At 43.3% G+C, this 17,962-nt stretch overlaps 1 protein-coding gene across 2 annotated transcripts in view; it reads left to right on the forward strand.

Annotated features, from left to right (window-relative positions):
* The window catches only part of vps13b (vacuolar protein sorting 13 homolog B), a 457,445-nt gene that overhangs the window by 274,291 nt on the left and 165,192 nt on the right, over positions 1–17,962 (forward strand). For both annotated transcript variants that reach the window (XM_083761686.1, XM_083761685.1), the window contains exon 32: positions 12,865–13,068. In XM_083761686.1, coding sequence (XP_083617812.1) covers positions 12,865–13,068 — 204 coding nt within the window. The remainder of the gene's footprint in view (positions 1–12,864; positions 13,069–17,962) is intronic.

Below are 17,962 nucleotides of genomic sequence, written 5' to 3' on the forward strand. Positions count from 1 at the left end.
ACAATAGCATCCCTATTCTGGAGGGAACATTTGCAGAAAATAGCAGATCTACAAGCTCACAACATTGTGAGCTTGTAGACCGGCTATTTTGGCAAATAAGTTTGGTGTAGAGCAGGGGCAGCTTTAACCACGGGTGCCAAGGGTGACCACTGGCACACACTGGCAATGCCAGTGTCTCACTCTAATGCCAGTCTGGCACTAGAGTGAGAGAGGATTAGCCTGCATGTCTGGCAATGCCAGTGTCTCACTCTAATGCCAGTCTGGCATTAGAGTGAGAGAGGATTAGCCTGCATGTCTGTAACTGAGTGTACAAATGGAACCAATGGACCCCAAATGGACCCTTCTTAGGCCTTAAGCCTACAGGTCTGTGAGAGTGGAACCAAATGGACCTTACAGGTCTGTAACTCTGAGAGATGGAACCAAATGGACCCTTACAGCCTGAGTGTACAAATGGACACATGCAGGTCTGTAACTCTGACACTATGGGTCCATTTGGTTCCATTCGTACACTCTCAGAGTAAGTTACAGACCTTAAGGATCCATTTGTGCAATAACAATCAAAGGTCATGTGGGTCCTTGAAAAAAAAAAAAAAAAAAAAGTTTGATAACCACTGTACTAGTCAGTGGACTCTTAATGTGTCATATAAATCAGTGTCATACGATATTCTGAGGAAAACCATGGAGACTTAACATTCAGTAACTGGGTGTGTTGATCAAAATAAGAACATTAACATCAAGGACAAGTCTTTCCACGGAGTCTGTGTGTGTAGAAACACGTAACAACATGCTGATGAGTGATTACTCTTGACCAGATCTCTTTCAGGGGAACGGACTATGTTAATCCACTTTTTGGTCCACAAGAAGAGAACTCCGTTAGGTTCGTTTAAAACGGGACATTGTGTGAAAAGGCCCTTTTCATTGAACGTATGGTTTTACAAAAAAGCAACATACCTGACACAAAGTGAAAGTGGCAAATCCATGTGGTGTCTGGAGTAGCCAGAAGTGCAGCGATCCATTTACTTATTCTTTCTTTACATTTCGGCAGTCTGTAAAAGGATAGCTCTGAGTTCTTTTTTAATCTGTTTGTACAGTCAATCGCACAACAGCTCTTTCCCATTTTTTTGCGCGGTTTTTAGAGTGAATGAAAACAAACAGCGACTGTCAGTGAGTTGCTATGGACAACAAAAACTTCCGCATACGATGACGTCACGCGTATACTCAAGGGAATAAAGCTGCTACGCGATTGGTCCACGTGACCAAAACCACACCACTACTAAGTTAAGTGTTCAATTTAACTTATACACTACCTGGTTGTAAATAGCTGCAGTACACCATTTTATGCAGGTCTACTTTAAGCAATCAAAGTCAGACAATTGACCCAGTATTTTAAATAAATAAAACCGACGCATCAGGCTATGATGCGTTGTGCGCTTGTAGATTTGCTATTTAAAAAAAACAGATACAGCAAACAGCAAGTCATAATGCCTGGTTTCTATTTAGTGTGCAAGGCTTACATCCGGTCTAAAGCCCACCCACTGTATGCGCTGATTTATATACACAATACATACACTATCCGTATCCTCCCCTCACCGGATGTTAAATTAACAGTACTAACGGCCGTATTTGAAAAGACGTATCCAATCTATTACACAATAAACCGATTTCCCGACATTTCCTTTTCACTTGATACTGTTTCGTAGAGAGCGCCTACACAAACGTTTTATATACCAAATGAAAGCCCCAATTCCGTAGTTTACATAGTATTTTGAATTTCTTTAAATGAGCAAAAAATGAGCGAGTTATGATTTAAAGAAAAGACGAGTGATCGTGGCTCTTTGCGGGTGGAGGAAAAAATAAAAGAACACTTGACACACGACACACAGACAGCTAGCTAACTAGGCTAGCTAGCTTCTAGCCTGTTGTGTGTTGCTTCCAGGCTGGGAAGCATATTTGAGCGAGTAGCTACGTGGTTTTGTTTATTTTCTGTAAAGTATAACCCAAATGCTCCTCCATACTACTATAGCCATGTAGAATACTTCTGTGTTTACAAACACAAGCACGCTAATGGGCGGTGATCAGAGCGTGAAACCTGAGGACAAAGAGATTCCAGGACCAATCGAAAACAACATGCAAATCTCGGAACTGCGCTTCTCTGATCCCAAAAACTTGTTAAAAAACAAGCCCACTTTGACGTATAAATGTATACATTTCGCCCAAATGAACAATCTGTATGAATGAAAACCTTCAACATTCAAACTGTATTAGTATGAAAAAAAAAGAAAATCACATAAAAAAAAAAACGAGTTTATATATTGATTTAAGGCATGTTCATTCTGGCGAGATGAGGCATATTCTGCTGGGAGTGGTCACATATTAGTACGCCTTGTAAGAAATAGTCCCGTCTTTGACCACTGACCACAAAAAAACTGCAGGGTGGCACGAGTAGATATTATTATTATTTGGACTTTCTACCTATAAATCTCTTTTATGGAGAAAAAATTGTGTAGTCCCCCTTCCGTGGGAACGGAACTGAATGAAAAGGGACCTCACAATACGGCCTACATGGGATTATGTCTGTTACTATCTCTCAGACAGTTCTCTCTCTCTCCCTCTCCTCGCTTTTCATATTGTTGTTGTCGGGCAGATCGAGACTTTTTGCGTTTTTTCATGAATGAATGCCCTATTTTATACATATTTGTATTGTGCAAAAGTAGCACAAATAAGCAATGTACAAAAACACGTCACACTTTATTTGATATATATCTTTTTGCCTATAATGACTATAATGGCATGACCAAAATAGCGACGCAATATTTAACCAAAAGTATTAACAAGAGCTTGTTAGTAAATATTTTAACTACATGAGTTCAATTGGAACACAGTTTATTTTCTCTTTTCCCGGAGAATTAATGATTATTGTATACATGTTTATTGATTAACATGGCAACATGCAAAGCTGAATTGCATCAAATTATCAACACATCAAAAAAGATGAGCACAGTGTAACACACAGTACAATCGAGATTGTTCTTTTATTGGTAAAATTTTAACAGTAATTAACTTATTTGAGTTACAAGCTTAAAATAAAGAAAGCAAAGCTCACTCTCACTGTATCTCGTCCCTTGTTCCTGAAGCTTCTCCTTTTCCCTCCTTTTCCCTTTCGTCTCGGTCCTCTGAATCAGCAGTGGCAGTAGTGGAGTTGCGTAAACCCTGATGTATCTTCACTCCCTCAAATGTGATTCCTTCAATAAGGCAGGGGGAAGAAAAGGGAGGGGGGTCCCATATAGAAATGTCACTTTGTATAAATAACGCTTGGTGGTTTTTGAACGAAGGCTAGATCCGCTGCAGAATTATAAACACTGGCCCCGCAGTCATTCACAGAGGAGGAAGAATTAGCCCGATGTAGAAGCCATGTGTGCCCCAGATTATTCTAATTATTTTACGCTGTTTTCCTCGCTGACACAAATGTATTTGGACACTATCTCATGAGAAAGTGGTTATGGCCCCGTTGTTGTGGGCGGGTCTGGGGGCTTCCAAGCTGCTCTGGTGTTCTCGGAGCTTGACCCTGCCTTCTCTTTAAAACTTGTGATTTAGACATAAGTTTTTAATTCTATTATGTGGGAGCTTCCAGCAGCGGGCCGTTGTATTTTGTTTCAATCCGCCTTTTGTTTGTTGGAAGGAAATTTGAATTAGAACAAAATGTTGTTTAAGGTCAAGGCAGACGTCAAGGGGAAGGGACCTACTGTTTTAGCTATCCCATTACATGTTTGTTCAGCCTGTCTGCTAAACCTGTAGCATACGTTAACCTAATCAAATATGGCCATCATTTCCCTGACTTTGTTTAGGAAAATGTCCATGCTTTATACCAAGAAGGATAAGGCCTTGATATGTAATCTGGCTGCTTTAAACATTTGTCAGAATTCAATAATTGCTGTAAACAATGTGTAATCAACTTCAAAGTGCTCTGCCAAAGACCCTCGTTTTCACAGATAAAAATGAGCATCCTCAACAAAACACACTGCGTGCCTGAGTATGTACTAATGCAAACCAGCTTGGCTATATTGAAGCTCTTAATCAATTTCAAGTGGAAAGAACAGTAGTGGCTCATGCTGTTGGATCCATGAAGCAAGCCTAATTTTACAGTGCCATAAAACACCCTCCTAGCTGGAGCACGCACTGAGCAATTTATGTGCAGAAGGAAATGAAGAGCAGTGCATGTGAGGGACACATAATCAGCCTAATTTGAGGCTCATATCATAAACGGAATGGATGTACTGTGTAGTGTGTATGTGTGTGCACGCACACGTGTGCTGTGCATCTGCCTGGGTGTTTGCATCATAGAGTTATGTCTAATAAAGACGGAGGGACGTCACCGGATTTCTCCTCCCATCCACTTGCATTGAGTTGCTCACCCAGCACATGAGGCGTTCTTCCGGGTTGGAACCAGTGCATTCTGGGAATGCTTATGAGCCATGCCGTTAGTATTGCGTGCGTTCATGTACTGTATAGACTATAGAGCATAGTGTTCACGTATGGAGCATAGCGCGTTCACGTATGGCCCATGCATAGTACCATGGCCAATAGTGTAATACCACAGCTTAATAACCGATACCCGAAAAACCTGATAACAAGCTTATCGAGTACCCGGTATCAATAAGCTTTGAGCATATCAAGCCTGTTATTGAGCATAGCGGCCCATGTTTAAACAATCAAGAAAAGAGGCGATCAAGAATTAAATACCTGCCAACCAGCGCTGCCCGGGTAAACATACTCCGTCTACAGTATATAATGGTTGAGGCCTACGGAAGCTTTTAACAGGTCCGGTTCCTATAGCAACGCTCCACCGTTCCAACTATGGGATTGAAAAACTATTCACAGTGCAAAGCAGTTGAAAGGAGGATTTTCAAACCTCCATAAGTCGGACTCCAGGATCGCTGTCCTTGGTGGGGGGGAGGGGGGGTATACAAACAAATACAAAATTCAAACATACACTGTAGCAAAAATATAAGTTACAGTACTGGATGTCAATTATAGCCTGGCTCTAGCCCCTGAATCGCTAGTCATTACAAAACAATGAAAAAATATGTTCTAGCGATTCATAAAATTGTACACACAGTGGTGAAAATATCAAAAGTAAAACATGTACTGTACATGTACTGTACAAAAAGACAGACTACCTATAGTATACTATATATTGTATATGAAAGCACAGATATTGTTAATAAACCTTTAAATTAGCCTTTGTAAAATGTAAAAAAATAAACTGCATGCATGGTGACCTATGTCTTGCAATCAGAAACACATTTTCATTGTACTTCATATAAATTACAGTATACTGTGCACAACTGTAATCCCCAGTTTTCTGAAGGTGGCCTACCTGTTTTCAAACCGGAAACACATGGGTCATGTTTACGCTACCGCACCAATCAAGCATTTATCATAGGGCAATTTAATATCCAGATCAATCAAGTTGTACCCCGCCATAGACCACACCATACTTGAAACTGAACTGGAAATGAATGGATTTGCCACCTTCGGGAAACCTGGGATTACAGCTGTATTGCTTTTAATCACTCTTCTTCTAAACTACGTAAGCCACACCCACAAAATGGCCGCAGCGACTAACAATTCAGACATAGGCGATAGCGACTCAGTGACATACTGTCAAAGTCCCTGCCGGTGAAAGCACAGGCATAATATCCCCTGCCTCTCTCTCTCTCTCTCTCTCTGTAATTAGCAGGCAACAGTGCAACTCTCTCTCTCTGTTTCTGGCACATCAGAGCCACTTTTGCCCCTACTGGTACTCTAAACATTGGGACATAGTGAGTGACATAGTCCCGTAAGGACATTGCTGTTCTTTGGAGTGGTTGCACCATTCAAAAATTGACTCATAAGGGTCCACAGCAGAAATAAATCAGGTGTTGGAATGAAAGGAGAAACATGCACCTCTGATCCATGTATGGGTTCATGTTTTGGTAATCTGGACAGCACTTCTAGTACAACATGTGATACACAGCTGTACAAGCATTGCTCTCTCTGATATCATGCGTCAATCCACTTGAAACAGCGTCAGATGGAATAATCGGTTTTGGGTGCCGGGTGAGCCTGGGCCCTTTTTTGTTTCAAATGAAGTTCAGTGCGGTTCAGGCATTGTCAATCAGAAGAGTGAGTGGGCTGAGTGCCTTGACAGAAAGGGGTTTCAGATCTGGAATCTTCCTCTAGCAAAAGAAGGATTATTTTCCTTTAATTAGTGTTAAAGTAGCATTGAGGTATGCGCCTGTTCTACTTTAGCGTGATGAGAATTACTTTATTGGAGGGCAAGTCAGATCGTTGGCTACCCACTGCAGCCAGTTCATGAATAATCTATTCCATGCATGTGTTTAGTGATTAATTAAAGATAAGGCCCATCGAATTAAAATTACAGTGGGATTACATCATTGTGAAATTGCTTGGTGGGGAAGAGAATCTGGTTTCAATCGGGGGCCGGAGGAAGTCAACAAGGCATTCCCTTCACACCTCGACATCAGGGACCCGCTCCTAAACCTCTGCCTGACATGTTTTATAAAAGCAGCATTATGTCAGTTTTCAGAGCAGGGAGGAAGCATATCAAATCTGTTACTGCTAACAGAGGAAGTGATTTCACAAGTACTGGCCTACTCTGTTTTATGGGAAAAAGGGTAGCATTGTCCAATGGTCTAGCACACGCACAGGGCCGCGTGCACGCATGTGTGTCTGTGCATGTACACAGACAAAGACACAGCCGGCTCCCTATGACTCTCAGCAGCAACTTCAATTGAATGCAGAAGTGGATCTAATAAAACACACACACACACACACACACACACACACACACACGCACACACACGCAAGTAAACACACAGATGCTCACACAAACAAACCTACCAGTGATTCTCAGCAGCAGCAACTGCAGTCATGCACAGAAGAGGATCCAAGGCACATTTCTCCGCAGATCTATTGCAGATGTACACCTACCGTATGAAAGAAGCCAGTGAGCAGTCATTGTCTTTAAAAAGCCAGTGAATTACTGTCCCTATTAACTAGGAATGCTCCGTGTTTAGAGCTACCTGCAACCAGCAGCCAGAGAACGGCACTGTTAAAGCTAAGCAGACCAGGAGCTGTGTGCGTGCGTGTGTGTGTGTGTGTGTTTGTGTGTGTGTGTGTGTGTGTGTGTGCGCGTGTGCGTGCCTGTGTGTGTGTGTGTGTGTGTGTGTGTGTGTGCGCGTGTGTGTGCGCATGCATGCATGTGTTAGAGTAACGCAGAGCAGAGGCAATGGGAGTGTGTGTGTATGTGTGTGCATGCATATGTGCGTGCGTACATGTGTGCTTTTGCGCTATGCACATGCGTGTGCGTATGCGCGCATGTGTTAAAGTAAAACAGAGCCGAGTCAGTGGGAATGAGGACAACATGTGTTTGTTTCAGTGACTGGTAACTGTAGCTCTGTTAGCAGAGACACATTGCAGAGCTCTCCAAGGTAGAACAAAGGCAGCAGATCTGTGTTGGGACTGAGGGTCATCATCATTTGGAAGGGTTAACAGCCAAGTATGTGTGATACTGTATACCTTTAAAAAATGACTCGGGCTGGCGTTAATAAATGAATCACTTCATCATTCCAGAGTAAAGTCATTTGTTTACATCACTGGATGAAAAAAGAAAATAAAGAACGCAAAGAGTAACCTAATGTAAATAGACACTTCTATCTGTGAATTCCTGTGAATGAAACACAGTGAATGAAGCCAAATGAAATAGCTCCTCAATCTTAATGATTGTCAGATCATCTCCTCTCTTAACAGGGAAAATTTAAGTGAGCAGAAACGACAGAATTGGAGCAAGATGGACCTATAAATTACATGGACTGGACTGACATCTTTAACAGGCCATCATGGCAAGCATATGTTAGAAAGTGTCTTCAGAGCAATGCGTCCATCGCAGCCATGTTTATAACTGGAGCTTCTCTGACATGTAAACGCCATGGGAGACAAATGGTTCCCGCAATTAAGATGTTGAAATCACAGTGCAAACACTGACTTTTAGTATACACCATGTCACTGTAAACAGAGGGCCTTTACAGTAGTGCTCTGTCCTCCTTACTGTCTTATACCACTGTCATAGGGGTGGTATAAGCTTGAACTAAACCTTGCTTGTATATAGAAGTAATAGTTCCCCCCTAAGATCTTGTGTAAATATGATATAATTGGTCAAGTATGAGTGTCTTTAAAGCCCAATCAGCCTAATGAACAACAGGCTCCTGTTGGGAGCAGCCTTCAGGATGAGTAATGCTGTTGGTCCTTAAATAGAATACATTATTGATGCTTTTCTCTTGTACATATGATAGCACACAAATAAGAAACTAGTTTCTTACTTGTTGTGGCTGTACTCCAGAGGTATAAAAGTCATTAAACAACAAACAGGATCCACATAGTGCCCGTAGCATTAGTATGTGCATGGCGCTTTAAACACAAAATCAAGTACAGTAGCTTTAAGTTGCCAGCACTGACAAATGAGGAGCATTGTAGCAGCTTTGAGAACACATTTTTTGTTTTATTTTGCCTGCTTTTGAGACTTCAATTGAATGTGCTTAAGTCGTCAGAAATTCTTTAGGTTGCAGCAGTTTAAAAAAACGTGAGTGACTGAATTTACCATTCTGCTGACTCGCTGTGTTCCACGACATCATTTTCCCCTCTCAATCTGAGGGCTGCTCAGCGTTCTAATTCGGAGCCCTAATTACTATAATTGGTAGATGCAAATTAACAGCAATTGGACTTGACTGGGGTCATAAATCCACCGCTCAGAAGTCGCCGAGTTTTTTGGCAATTGAGACTGGACCACCGTCGGCCGGGGTGCTTAACTTACTAAGTAATTGCAAGTTTCATGAATCATAATGCATATGAATTCCCCCTCGGCGCACAGACAGGCCCAGGGGGATTCTGATCTAGGCCATTGGGAGTCGGCTCCCAGTCAGCTGAGTGAAAAAGGCGCTGCTCCGCTTAGCGCTCCCCGCGACAGAAATTCCATAGGAGAGATGCTGGATGCTAATGGTGGTTTGCCTAATAACACTTGAACCCACAGAGAAAGAATATTACGACCACAGCTGACTCACTCGCTGTCGGAGAATCTGCGGATGAATTGATACAGTTGATGCTGGTCTCACGGAGCACTTTGGTTCATGGATATGACCCCCGCCGCTAAACGAAACGACACAGCGAAAAAGACATGCGCCGTTAGCGTTTCAATGCAGTATGTGCTCCTTCAGTTCACATATACAGTAGTTGGGGTCCACTCAGAACAAAGAACACAGAACCCCTTATGAAGTTCAGCACGTCTGTGTACGGAACTAATTAAGCTTGACTTGGCTGAATTAAGCCTGAGATCTCAATGAAATTTCTACTCAGTATGTATGTTCTACCAGGAGAACTGAAACAGGGGGCCCGCCTCACTCACTCACTCACACACACACACACAAACTCATGCACGCACACACGCACGCACGCACGCACGCACACACACACACACACACACACACACACACACACACACACACACACACACAGTTCACACATACTCCTGCCCCGGCTGAACGTGTAAGCAGACATGTATTGCATGTGATTGCTGGGGAAATGGAGTGAAAAACAGGTCTGGGGTTGCGGGTTCAGGTTGCGGGTTTCAGAGTGACGAGATCCAGAAGCCGGTGGGCCTGGTATTACCCTGCTGCTTCCTGCCCCTGTGGCCTGGAGCAGGGGATGGGGGGGCGGGGGTTGTTAATGCCAGGGGCCATGATACTAGAACCTGCCCCACAGGAGTACCTCTGGAGGGGGCTGAACCCGTAGCCCACGGCTCCCACAGTCCTACCGCCAGCCGCTCAGACCCAGTCCAGATCCCACTGTGGTTTGTTTTATTACCTTGAACCACAGCTAACCTTCAAAACCTCGGCATGGAAATGGAGGCCTCCCAGGATTCCCTTCTTTCACTCTTTCAACAATTCCTCTTGACTTATTTGCCATTCCTTGTGCAGTAGGCTTCTCTGTTTATGTAATTCTGTCCTTTTTCTTTTCATTTTTTTTTACTCATTCACGCACGCACACATTTCAAGCCAGAAGCTTATCTCAGAACGGTGATGTGCAGTAGCACAGATACTCCTCCTCTTGAGGCATAGAACGGTGTGCTAGCCGTTTATTGCTGTGTGTGTGCTTGCTACTAATGTGTTCTGCGTGCATGCAGATCCTTCCATGTATCCTATTAGTACCTCAGCACACCATTCCAAACCTGCTGCGCGTTAAAGCACCCATTCCTCCCACACGCTCGCCCTAATAACACAAATTATGATTGATGCTCTGCCCAGTGCAAGCATGGGCCCGTGGAATGCAAAACGGAGAACAGAACATGCACTGTAATTAATTGCCCATTTGTAAACTTGTTCGCATAACTTCTCTTCTACACAGAGTTCAGGACATTATCTATTTATGATTTTTTTTTGTGTGCCCATGATGAAGCAACAATGAGCAGTTCCCCCAATGGTCTAGATTAGAAGCATTATCTATTATTATGTCTTGACTATTTTGTCCATGTTTCCCACTCGAGGACTTGAATTAGAGGCTTTGAGTTTGAGCCATAATAATGTTGGAAAGAAGCCCTCATATTTCAGCTCTGATGCAAAATCAGCCCAGTGGCTTTTAGGAGTTAAATTGGGTTTAAACTGTGTCAGAAAAAGAAGTGTTTTTTAAAATAATAGCCACGAAACGCCATGAAACAGAACTTTCATACAGAGAGCTTTTGATCCATTTTTATAAATAGCAGAATTTTGTCGTAAAAATAATGTTTTTGCGGTCTTTTCCTGCAATTAAAATAAGTTTTGGCTCAGGAACAAGGGGCCGAGCTAACTACTTCATGTTTGAGAAAACTCTCTCTTATTTCTCTCCCCTCCATCCATCCATCCATCCCTCCCTCCCTCCTTCTCGAGAGCATATGTCATTTATGACTTGTTATTTTCAATTTTCCCCATATTTTCCACATGGCAGCAGCAGGCAGATGTGTGATAATGTCATGTGAGAGGGTGCAGCGGCGTGTGCTCCACCTGCCCTGCTCTGTATGTGTTTAGTTCTGCCGTGTGGACGGTGGGCAGAGTGCTTCTGGCCGTGCTTTCCCAGGACATTTCTCTGATTCCTCTTGGCCGAGCGGTGTGGTCTTCACATGACCAATCAAATATGTCAAACGCGCCAGTGTTTTTCCCCCCGCGTGTACAACAAGAGAGTCTGGCTCCAATTATTATTGCACCCCAAGGGGAACTTCCAAAAATTCCTCCCCTTCTCGTTTGTCAGAAACGAAGCTCTCTCGTTTCCTGCGATTGGCTGAAATATGTCTTTTGATATTAAATCACGGCGGTTTCCACTGGCTACATGACCAAGACAAATGTTTATCATATTTATTTATGTCATTGGAGATGACCCTGCAGCCCAGCAATGTGGAGTCTTGGCTGCAGACTCCCATGTTATGTTGATTATGAGTAAGAGAGTCTCCCAAATAAGCTGAAGTTAAGAGATAATTTGGACAGTGGATGAGGTAACTGCGGTTTGTTTAATGTGAAAAATACAGTTATAGAGAGGGGGGGGCATGGAGGTACGGTTTCAAAAGACCAAATGAATCTAGACTGACACATCCCACCCAAACGTTACAGGGCTCTTGGTTTGAATTATATCATTTTTCTGTTGATAAATGTGGCTCCAAATGTTGATTAGGGATCTGTTTCAGTTGTTTGTATGTCAACAAATCCAGCTAAATCCAGTTATACACCTCTGATCTCCCATTGCCATTGTTTTTGTACTTGGTGCGCATTGTCATAACATCACGCTCTGTTTGCGGCCTTCCCAGTGCAGCTAAGGGAGTGGAGACGTTGTATGAAAATTGCCATTGACATCGCCGAAACAAATAAAACTCCACATGCTGCCACTACATCTGTAGCCATTTTAAGCCCCTTATTTGTGCTGTTAAAGCTCTCATTTGAATTCACCAGCACAAATAAACATATCATAATGAAGCCAACGGCCCTGATGTCATATGCAGATGTTTGAATTTTGATTCTTCTTCTTTGCCTGGTGAATTTGTCAGGATCGTGTCCCTGAAAGCAAAATACATGACATCATTGGCTTCATGGCGCTGACGGACCCAGTGTTTGCTCTCTTCACTACAGCACTTCAGCTACGGAGACAGCTCTGCCTGCTCTTCACATATCTTTAGATCTCTTCTACCGTGGTAGAGTTTGTGTATACCGTGTTCCACTGGATGGAGAGAGGGAGGGAGACGGGGAGCTGGAGAGAGGTATCAAGGGGCCCCAGCCTGCAGACTACCGTCCAACTGAATTTTTAACAGTGTTTACGGCTAATGATAACTTGGCATAAATCAGAACTTTTTAAAAGGCAAATGATTTCACCTGAGGCCTGCTGGGTTATTTATCTGAGTTCTGGGTATTTGAGTGTCTCCCAGAGGGTTTAATTTGTCCATAATTCAACTTGAATATGAAACCTGTAGGCTTCTAAACCACTGAATGAGCACTGGTAGGGAGGGGAATAGTAGTGGTTAGGGACTGATGCCAGGTTCAGTATAACACTGTGCCTGCATGGTGTACTGCTGGACGTAGAATATGTTACTATAATGGCCTGGAAAGTCTGCTGCAGTATAATGACATAATAAAAACAACATATCATGTTCTGTACATTGGGGTTGTTGTGCTTAGACACCGTTTATAGCCACTGTAATCTGCTTATTGATTGATTGACCTTTGATGTGAGTTGGACCATGTGATGCTTATTCTCTGCCTCTCTCTCTCTCTCTCTGTCTCTCTCTCTTCCTAGACGTGCACTCAACCTAGGCATCCTGCGTGACCCGGGTTCGGAGGTGGAGGACCGTCAGTACCAGCTGGACCTCCAGTCCATCAACATCGGCACGGCCCAGTGGGAGCAGCTCAAGCCGGAGAAGGAAGGGTCGAAGGGGGGAACGTCAGCAGAGAGCGAGAGGAGCTCCCAGAATCCTGCGCTGGAGTGGAATATGGCCAGCAGGTGAGAAATAATATTATTGGAACTACTGGTAGACATTATGTGAACACTGATGTAGTACTGGATACAAGGCTATCTGAGTACTCATCGATTAGAGATTCCTGGGCCTAGTTGACAATATTGAATACAAGCACAAAATGCTGCTATCAGCTTGCCTGGTGTTATTGCGTTGGTGGTCTCTCAAGCCAGACGACGATTCCACAATGCTACATAGTCTGTTACTACTCTCCCTGAAAGCAGCTCACAGGAGGCTGTCATCATTCGTCATTTCAACATTCTCTGTCTCTCCTGGCAATGCTTTGCAAATTAATATATTATAGAGCATTAAAAGTAGCTCCACTACTACAGTCTTGCATACTTTTATGGCAAAATAATTTGTAAATTGCAAAACGCAAATCCGCGGTCCTTATGGGTTTATCTGCACGCCCCACATAGACATGTCCCACCCACATACACTGTCCGACCCACATACACTGTGCAGTTCCATGCTCCTACCAGTAGGGTTAACTTTTCAAAACTGCTCATTTTAATTAATTTGCATAATTTGCAGAGACTGTGCTCACACAATATAACAACAATATAATATAATACAGATTTAAAAAAGGAATAATATTGGATGAGATAAATATGAAGTTAAAGTACATTTAGTACAGCAGTATGATGAACATCTTTAACACAGGTGCAGAAAGCCTTATTATTTAAGCAGCAGGATCAAATGTGCAAAGCCACTTAGATATACATCAAAAATCACACCTGTGTGAAGTGAGGGGCGCTAATATATTAAAGTCTAACTCAACTTGATTAGGTGATGTAATGGTGATATAAAACCAACGGTGCCAACACAAACATTAAATGCCATTAACAATAAAGAGACAATATGATGTAATGAGGGACAATATGATGTAAATTATCCCTGCGTTTTTAAAACAAACATTGAACTAAAAACAGACATTAAACCTGTAGGAGGGGCTAGCGCACCTCAAAAACAATTATTTGTCTGTTCCACTTGTCTACTTACATGTGCAAGTAACATTTTGAGCAGCTGCTTACGGTTGTTAATATAGTTTTTGTTTGTTTAGTTTTTTTGTTGTTAGGGGTAGGTTTGGGTATTCAGGGCTCTGACAGCCACAGGGGAAAAAGTTTTTCTGGGCCTTGCGCCCCGAGGCTGTGCGACACCTCCAGCGCTTTCCACTTTGCATCATTATAAACAATCCGTTACTAGGATGATGTGTATTCTTTGCCATACTCAAGCACCTGCTATCGTATAATGTCCTACGGGGACGGAAGAGAGCTCTATTTGGGACGGAAGAGAGCTCTATTTGGGACGCCCAGCCGACCTCTCCATATTCTGTAGCACCAACAGGCCCTGGGGAGAGCTCTTCCCATACAGTAGAGAGGATTCTCTGGGTTGTAACAGAGTAGACAGATGTCAGACTTTCTCTGAGACGTTGAGGTTTCTCAGGTGATACTGGTGGTGTCTCGCTGGCGTCTGTGTGCATACTTTATGGAGAACCAGGATGACTGGAAGCGATGATGGAGGGCTCGAGTCGCTCGACTGAGGACGACCAAGAGATACTTTGGGATTTATATTGGATATCATCCCTCACCTTCTACCCAGACACGCAAAGGTTTTTTTTTTCTCGTACAGTACTAATCAGACACTTGTCTCGAGGGTCTTTGTTTAGGAGCATCGCAGATGTTCTTAATCAGTGAAGAACGTTGTCATCCCAGAATAATCTTTAAAGTCGGTGCGCTCTGTGAAAATTGATGATGTGGGATTTCTCCCTGATCGTCTGTATTTGTGTATCTTGCTAATTAGAGTTAAATCTGAATCCTGGTCAGAATCCCTCAGAGTATAACCACTTATGCTACAACTGCCAAATCATATAAAAACATTTTAAAGCCTACGCAACACGTCTCAAGCTGTGTAGTGTTTGTCTATAAAATGGCAGGCGCAGTCATCTGTGGAGCAGTCGAGGTCATAACAGTAGAATCTGTACATAATATATTTCTAGCGTTAACCTGTGTTAACTCACACGAGTCAGGTGCTGTGTGTGATCTGTTAGAATGTCCCTATAATTCATCTCGTCAGTCTTGATGTGGGGAGCAGCATATAGTTCTTGCGTTAGCTCCCTCCCTCTCATGTAGCGTCTCTCCATACGCAGTCATAATTACAAACCCTGTCATTTTTATAGAGTCGGGAGCTAAAACAAGCACCAGTGTAACGGCCTGTTTGGCCCAGAGTTGCTTTTTTTTCTCACTTGTGTTTTGAGAGGGAACAGGCCCAAAAATCACAGAATCACAGGCAAAGAGTCCAGATTTGTTCCCTGTCAACTAAAAATAAGCCCTGTGGAAGAATGCAGCACGGCGCAAAATCAACACGGGGCTGATTGAGACAGAGCGCTCTCAGGTCATCAGGGCTTTGAATGAGACTGGGGGAGACCAGACACACATCTCTCACACACACACACACACACACACACACACACACACACACACACACACACACACACACACACACACACACACAAAGCCTCACAGTCATCACGCACACCTTACTCACTCTCACACATGTGTGCATACTTATTACTTAATACTAACAATCATACATTGTCTCTGTCTAAAGACACACACACACACACACACACACACACACACACACACACCTCACAGTAATAATCAAAGCTGGCGGTGCCGCCAGCTCTCCCCAGTACACTGAGGTCAAGGCTGTCTCAGAGAGAGCTTCTCCACAGTGTGATAGTGTATGGAACCTGGCCAGGAGACACTGAGGCTGCCTGCCTCTGTTGCTGCTGCTGCTGCTGAGGGGACCTCAGATCTGCCTGAAGACTCCGTTATTATTACAACCATTCAGGGCTCATTTACAACAGGACCTCATGTTAGCTCTTTTCTGTGTGCCTGCTGTCTCTCGTGCTCACAGCTTTGTTTTCCTTCATTCGTTCATTTTTCGGCTTCTCGCTTCGGTTGTCCGTTTTGCGTTTAACCCCCCCCCCCACCTCAATTCCCCGTTGGTTTTTCTTTTAAACTGACGTCCGTTTCTAATTCCCCCTCTCTCGTTCTCAGCAGTAGTTTTTCCCATCCTTTCCCTCATGTTGACCTACTCAGACTATCACAGCCAGGGTCTGTAGTAAAACACCGCCTTTTAGTAGCACGATTGGACCTATTTTATAGTCTAACAGTATGCCTGGCGATCCCACTCCTGAGCCCTAACAAGCTGTGTGAGCGAGTATGAGGCTACTGGGGCCTAGTACACCCTCATTCTTTATTTGACTCTCTCTCTCTCTCTCTCTCTCTGTCTCACTCTCAATGAGAACGAGGCTTTTGGGGCCTGCGGCTGACATGCAGGGCCAGAATTTCTGAAGGGACAATGAGGTGAGACTTTGGGCTCACACTGACCATAGCCTCTTTAAGATGTCGCAAATTGGTTGTGGGTCTGGAGCGCTGTTGAGAATTTGATTGCATGATCACCTAACTCATAACAAGATAGTCACTGTACCTATCTGGCACAGTACCATTGCATACCGGACTATTTATTATTTTTCATAGTGAGTCACTGTGGTCAGCCTCACATAATTGGTACGGCTTTATTGGTATACATAAAACATTTAGTCCCTGTGATTAGTAAAGTTTATGAGAAACATGTATTTAGATCGAGGTTATCAGGCTGCTAGCAGGATTTAGGATTTTCTGTTTGTTTGTTTGTTTGTTTTACTTTAAAGTCATTAATCTATATTTTCCATAAGTCTAAACTCGTTCTTCTCCTGTAATTTCCTGCAAATTGTTTTGTTTTGTGCTTACTGTGCTGTACACCATCACTCAGTGGCATAACATCATGGTGATAGGCCCCGGTGCAAATATTGCACCGTGACGCACACAGTGACATGAGCGTGAGCACGCAAATAGCCTACATGTATCGTGGGACGGAGGATCACGTTTCAGCACGCAGATCAGCTACTTTCGTCATTTGTCCTAATGTTGCTGCTAAATAACACTTAAACTCACTGCCAGTCCGGGCAGGGGAGGAGGGGCTGCTTCAGCTGTGAGCAGATCTCAGGTTTTCTGCAGAGAAAATTGGATCGCCTTGGTTTTTTTTTTTTCTTCCTTCATGGGCCTCCACGGCGTGGAGCGCACCGGTTGCAACGTTTGCACGTTGATATTTACACCACTGACATCACTGATGACTGAGCATCTGTACAGTCTGTGAACATATCTATTTGGTCAAGGTGAGGGTAGGTCATTGTTTCAGCCCGAACTACTATTATCCTCACTATTTATTAATTAATTATTTTGGAAAGGCAGAAACCTCATACTCATACATGCAAGTCATTCAAACCTTTATCTAAAATGCATTTTTGATATCTTCAGGACTTTTATTAAAACAAATCCTTTATTGATAGTATCAAATAAAGATGGACAGGAAAGAGGGAGAGACATACAGCAAAGGTCTTCATGAACAGGACTTGAACACGCAACACGCAAGTCCAAAGCCTATAATATAGGCTGTGGCTCAGGAGGTAGAGCAGGTCGTCCAATGATCCGTGGGTCGGCGGTTCGAATCCCGGCTCCTCCTGTCCACATGTCGAAGTGTCCTCGGGCAAGACACTGAACCCTGCATTGCCTCCAATGAGTTGGTCGGTGTGAGCTTGCCACCATTGGTGTGTGAATGTGGGAAGTGAGGACACTGGCGTCGACTGTTCGCCGCTTCACCTCCCAATGTATGAAGGAATGAACCATTGTAAAGCACTTTGAGCACTTGGAAAAGCGCTATAAAAATGAAATTCATTATTATTATTTTTGCCACATATTATGTGGCATGTGCCTGGACCACTTGGCCAGCAGGCGCCCCCATTTTAACACTTTTAACACTATTAATACTTGA

Source organism: Protomyctophum parallelum (assembly GCF_964188405.1).
Source record: "Protomyctophum parallelum genome assembly, chromosome: 3".
NCBI classification, from domain to species: Eukaryota; Metazoa; Chordata; class Actinopteri; order Myctophiformes; family Myctophidae; genus Protomyctophum; species Protomyctophum parallelum.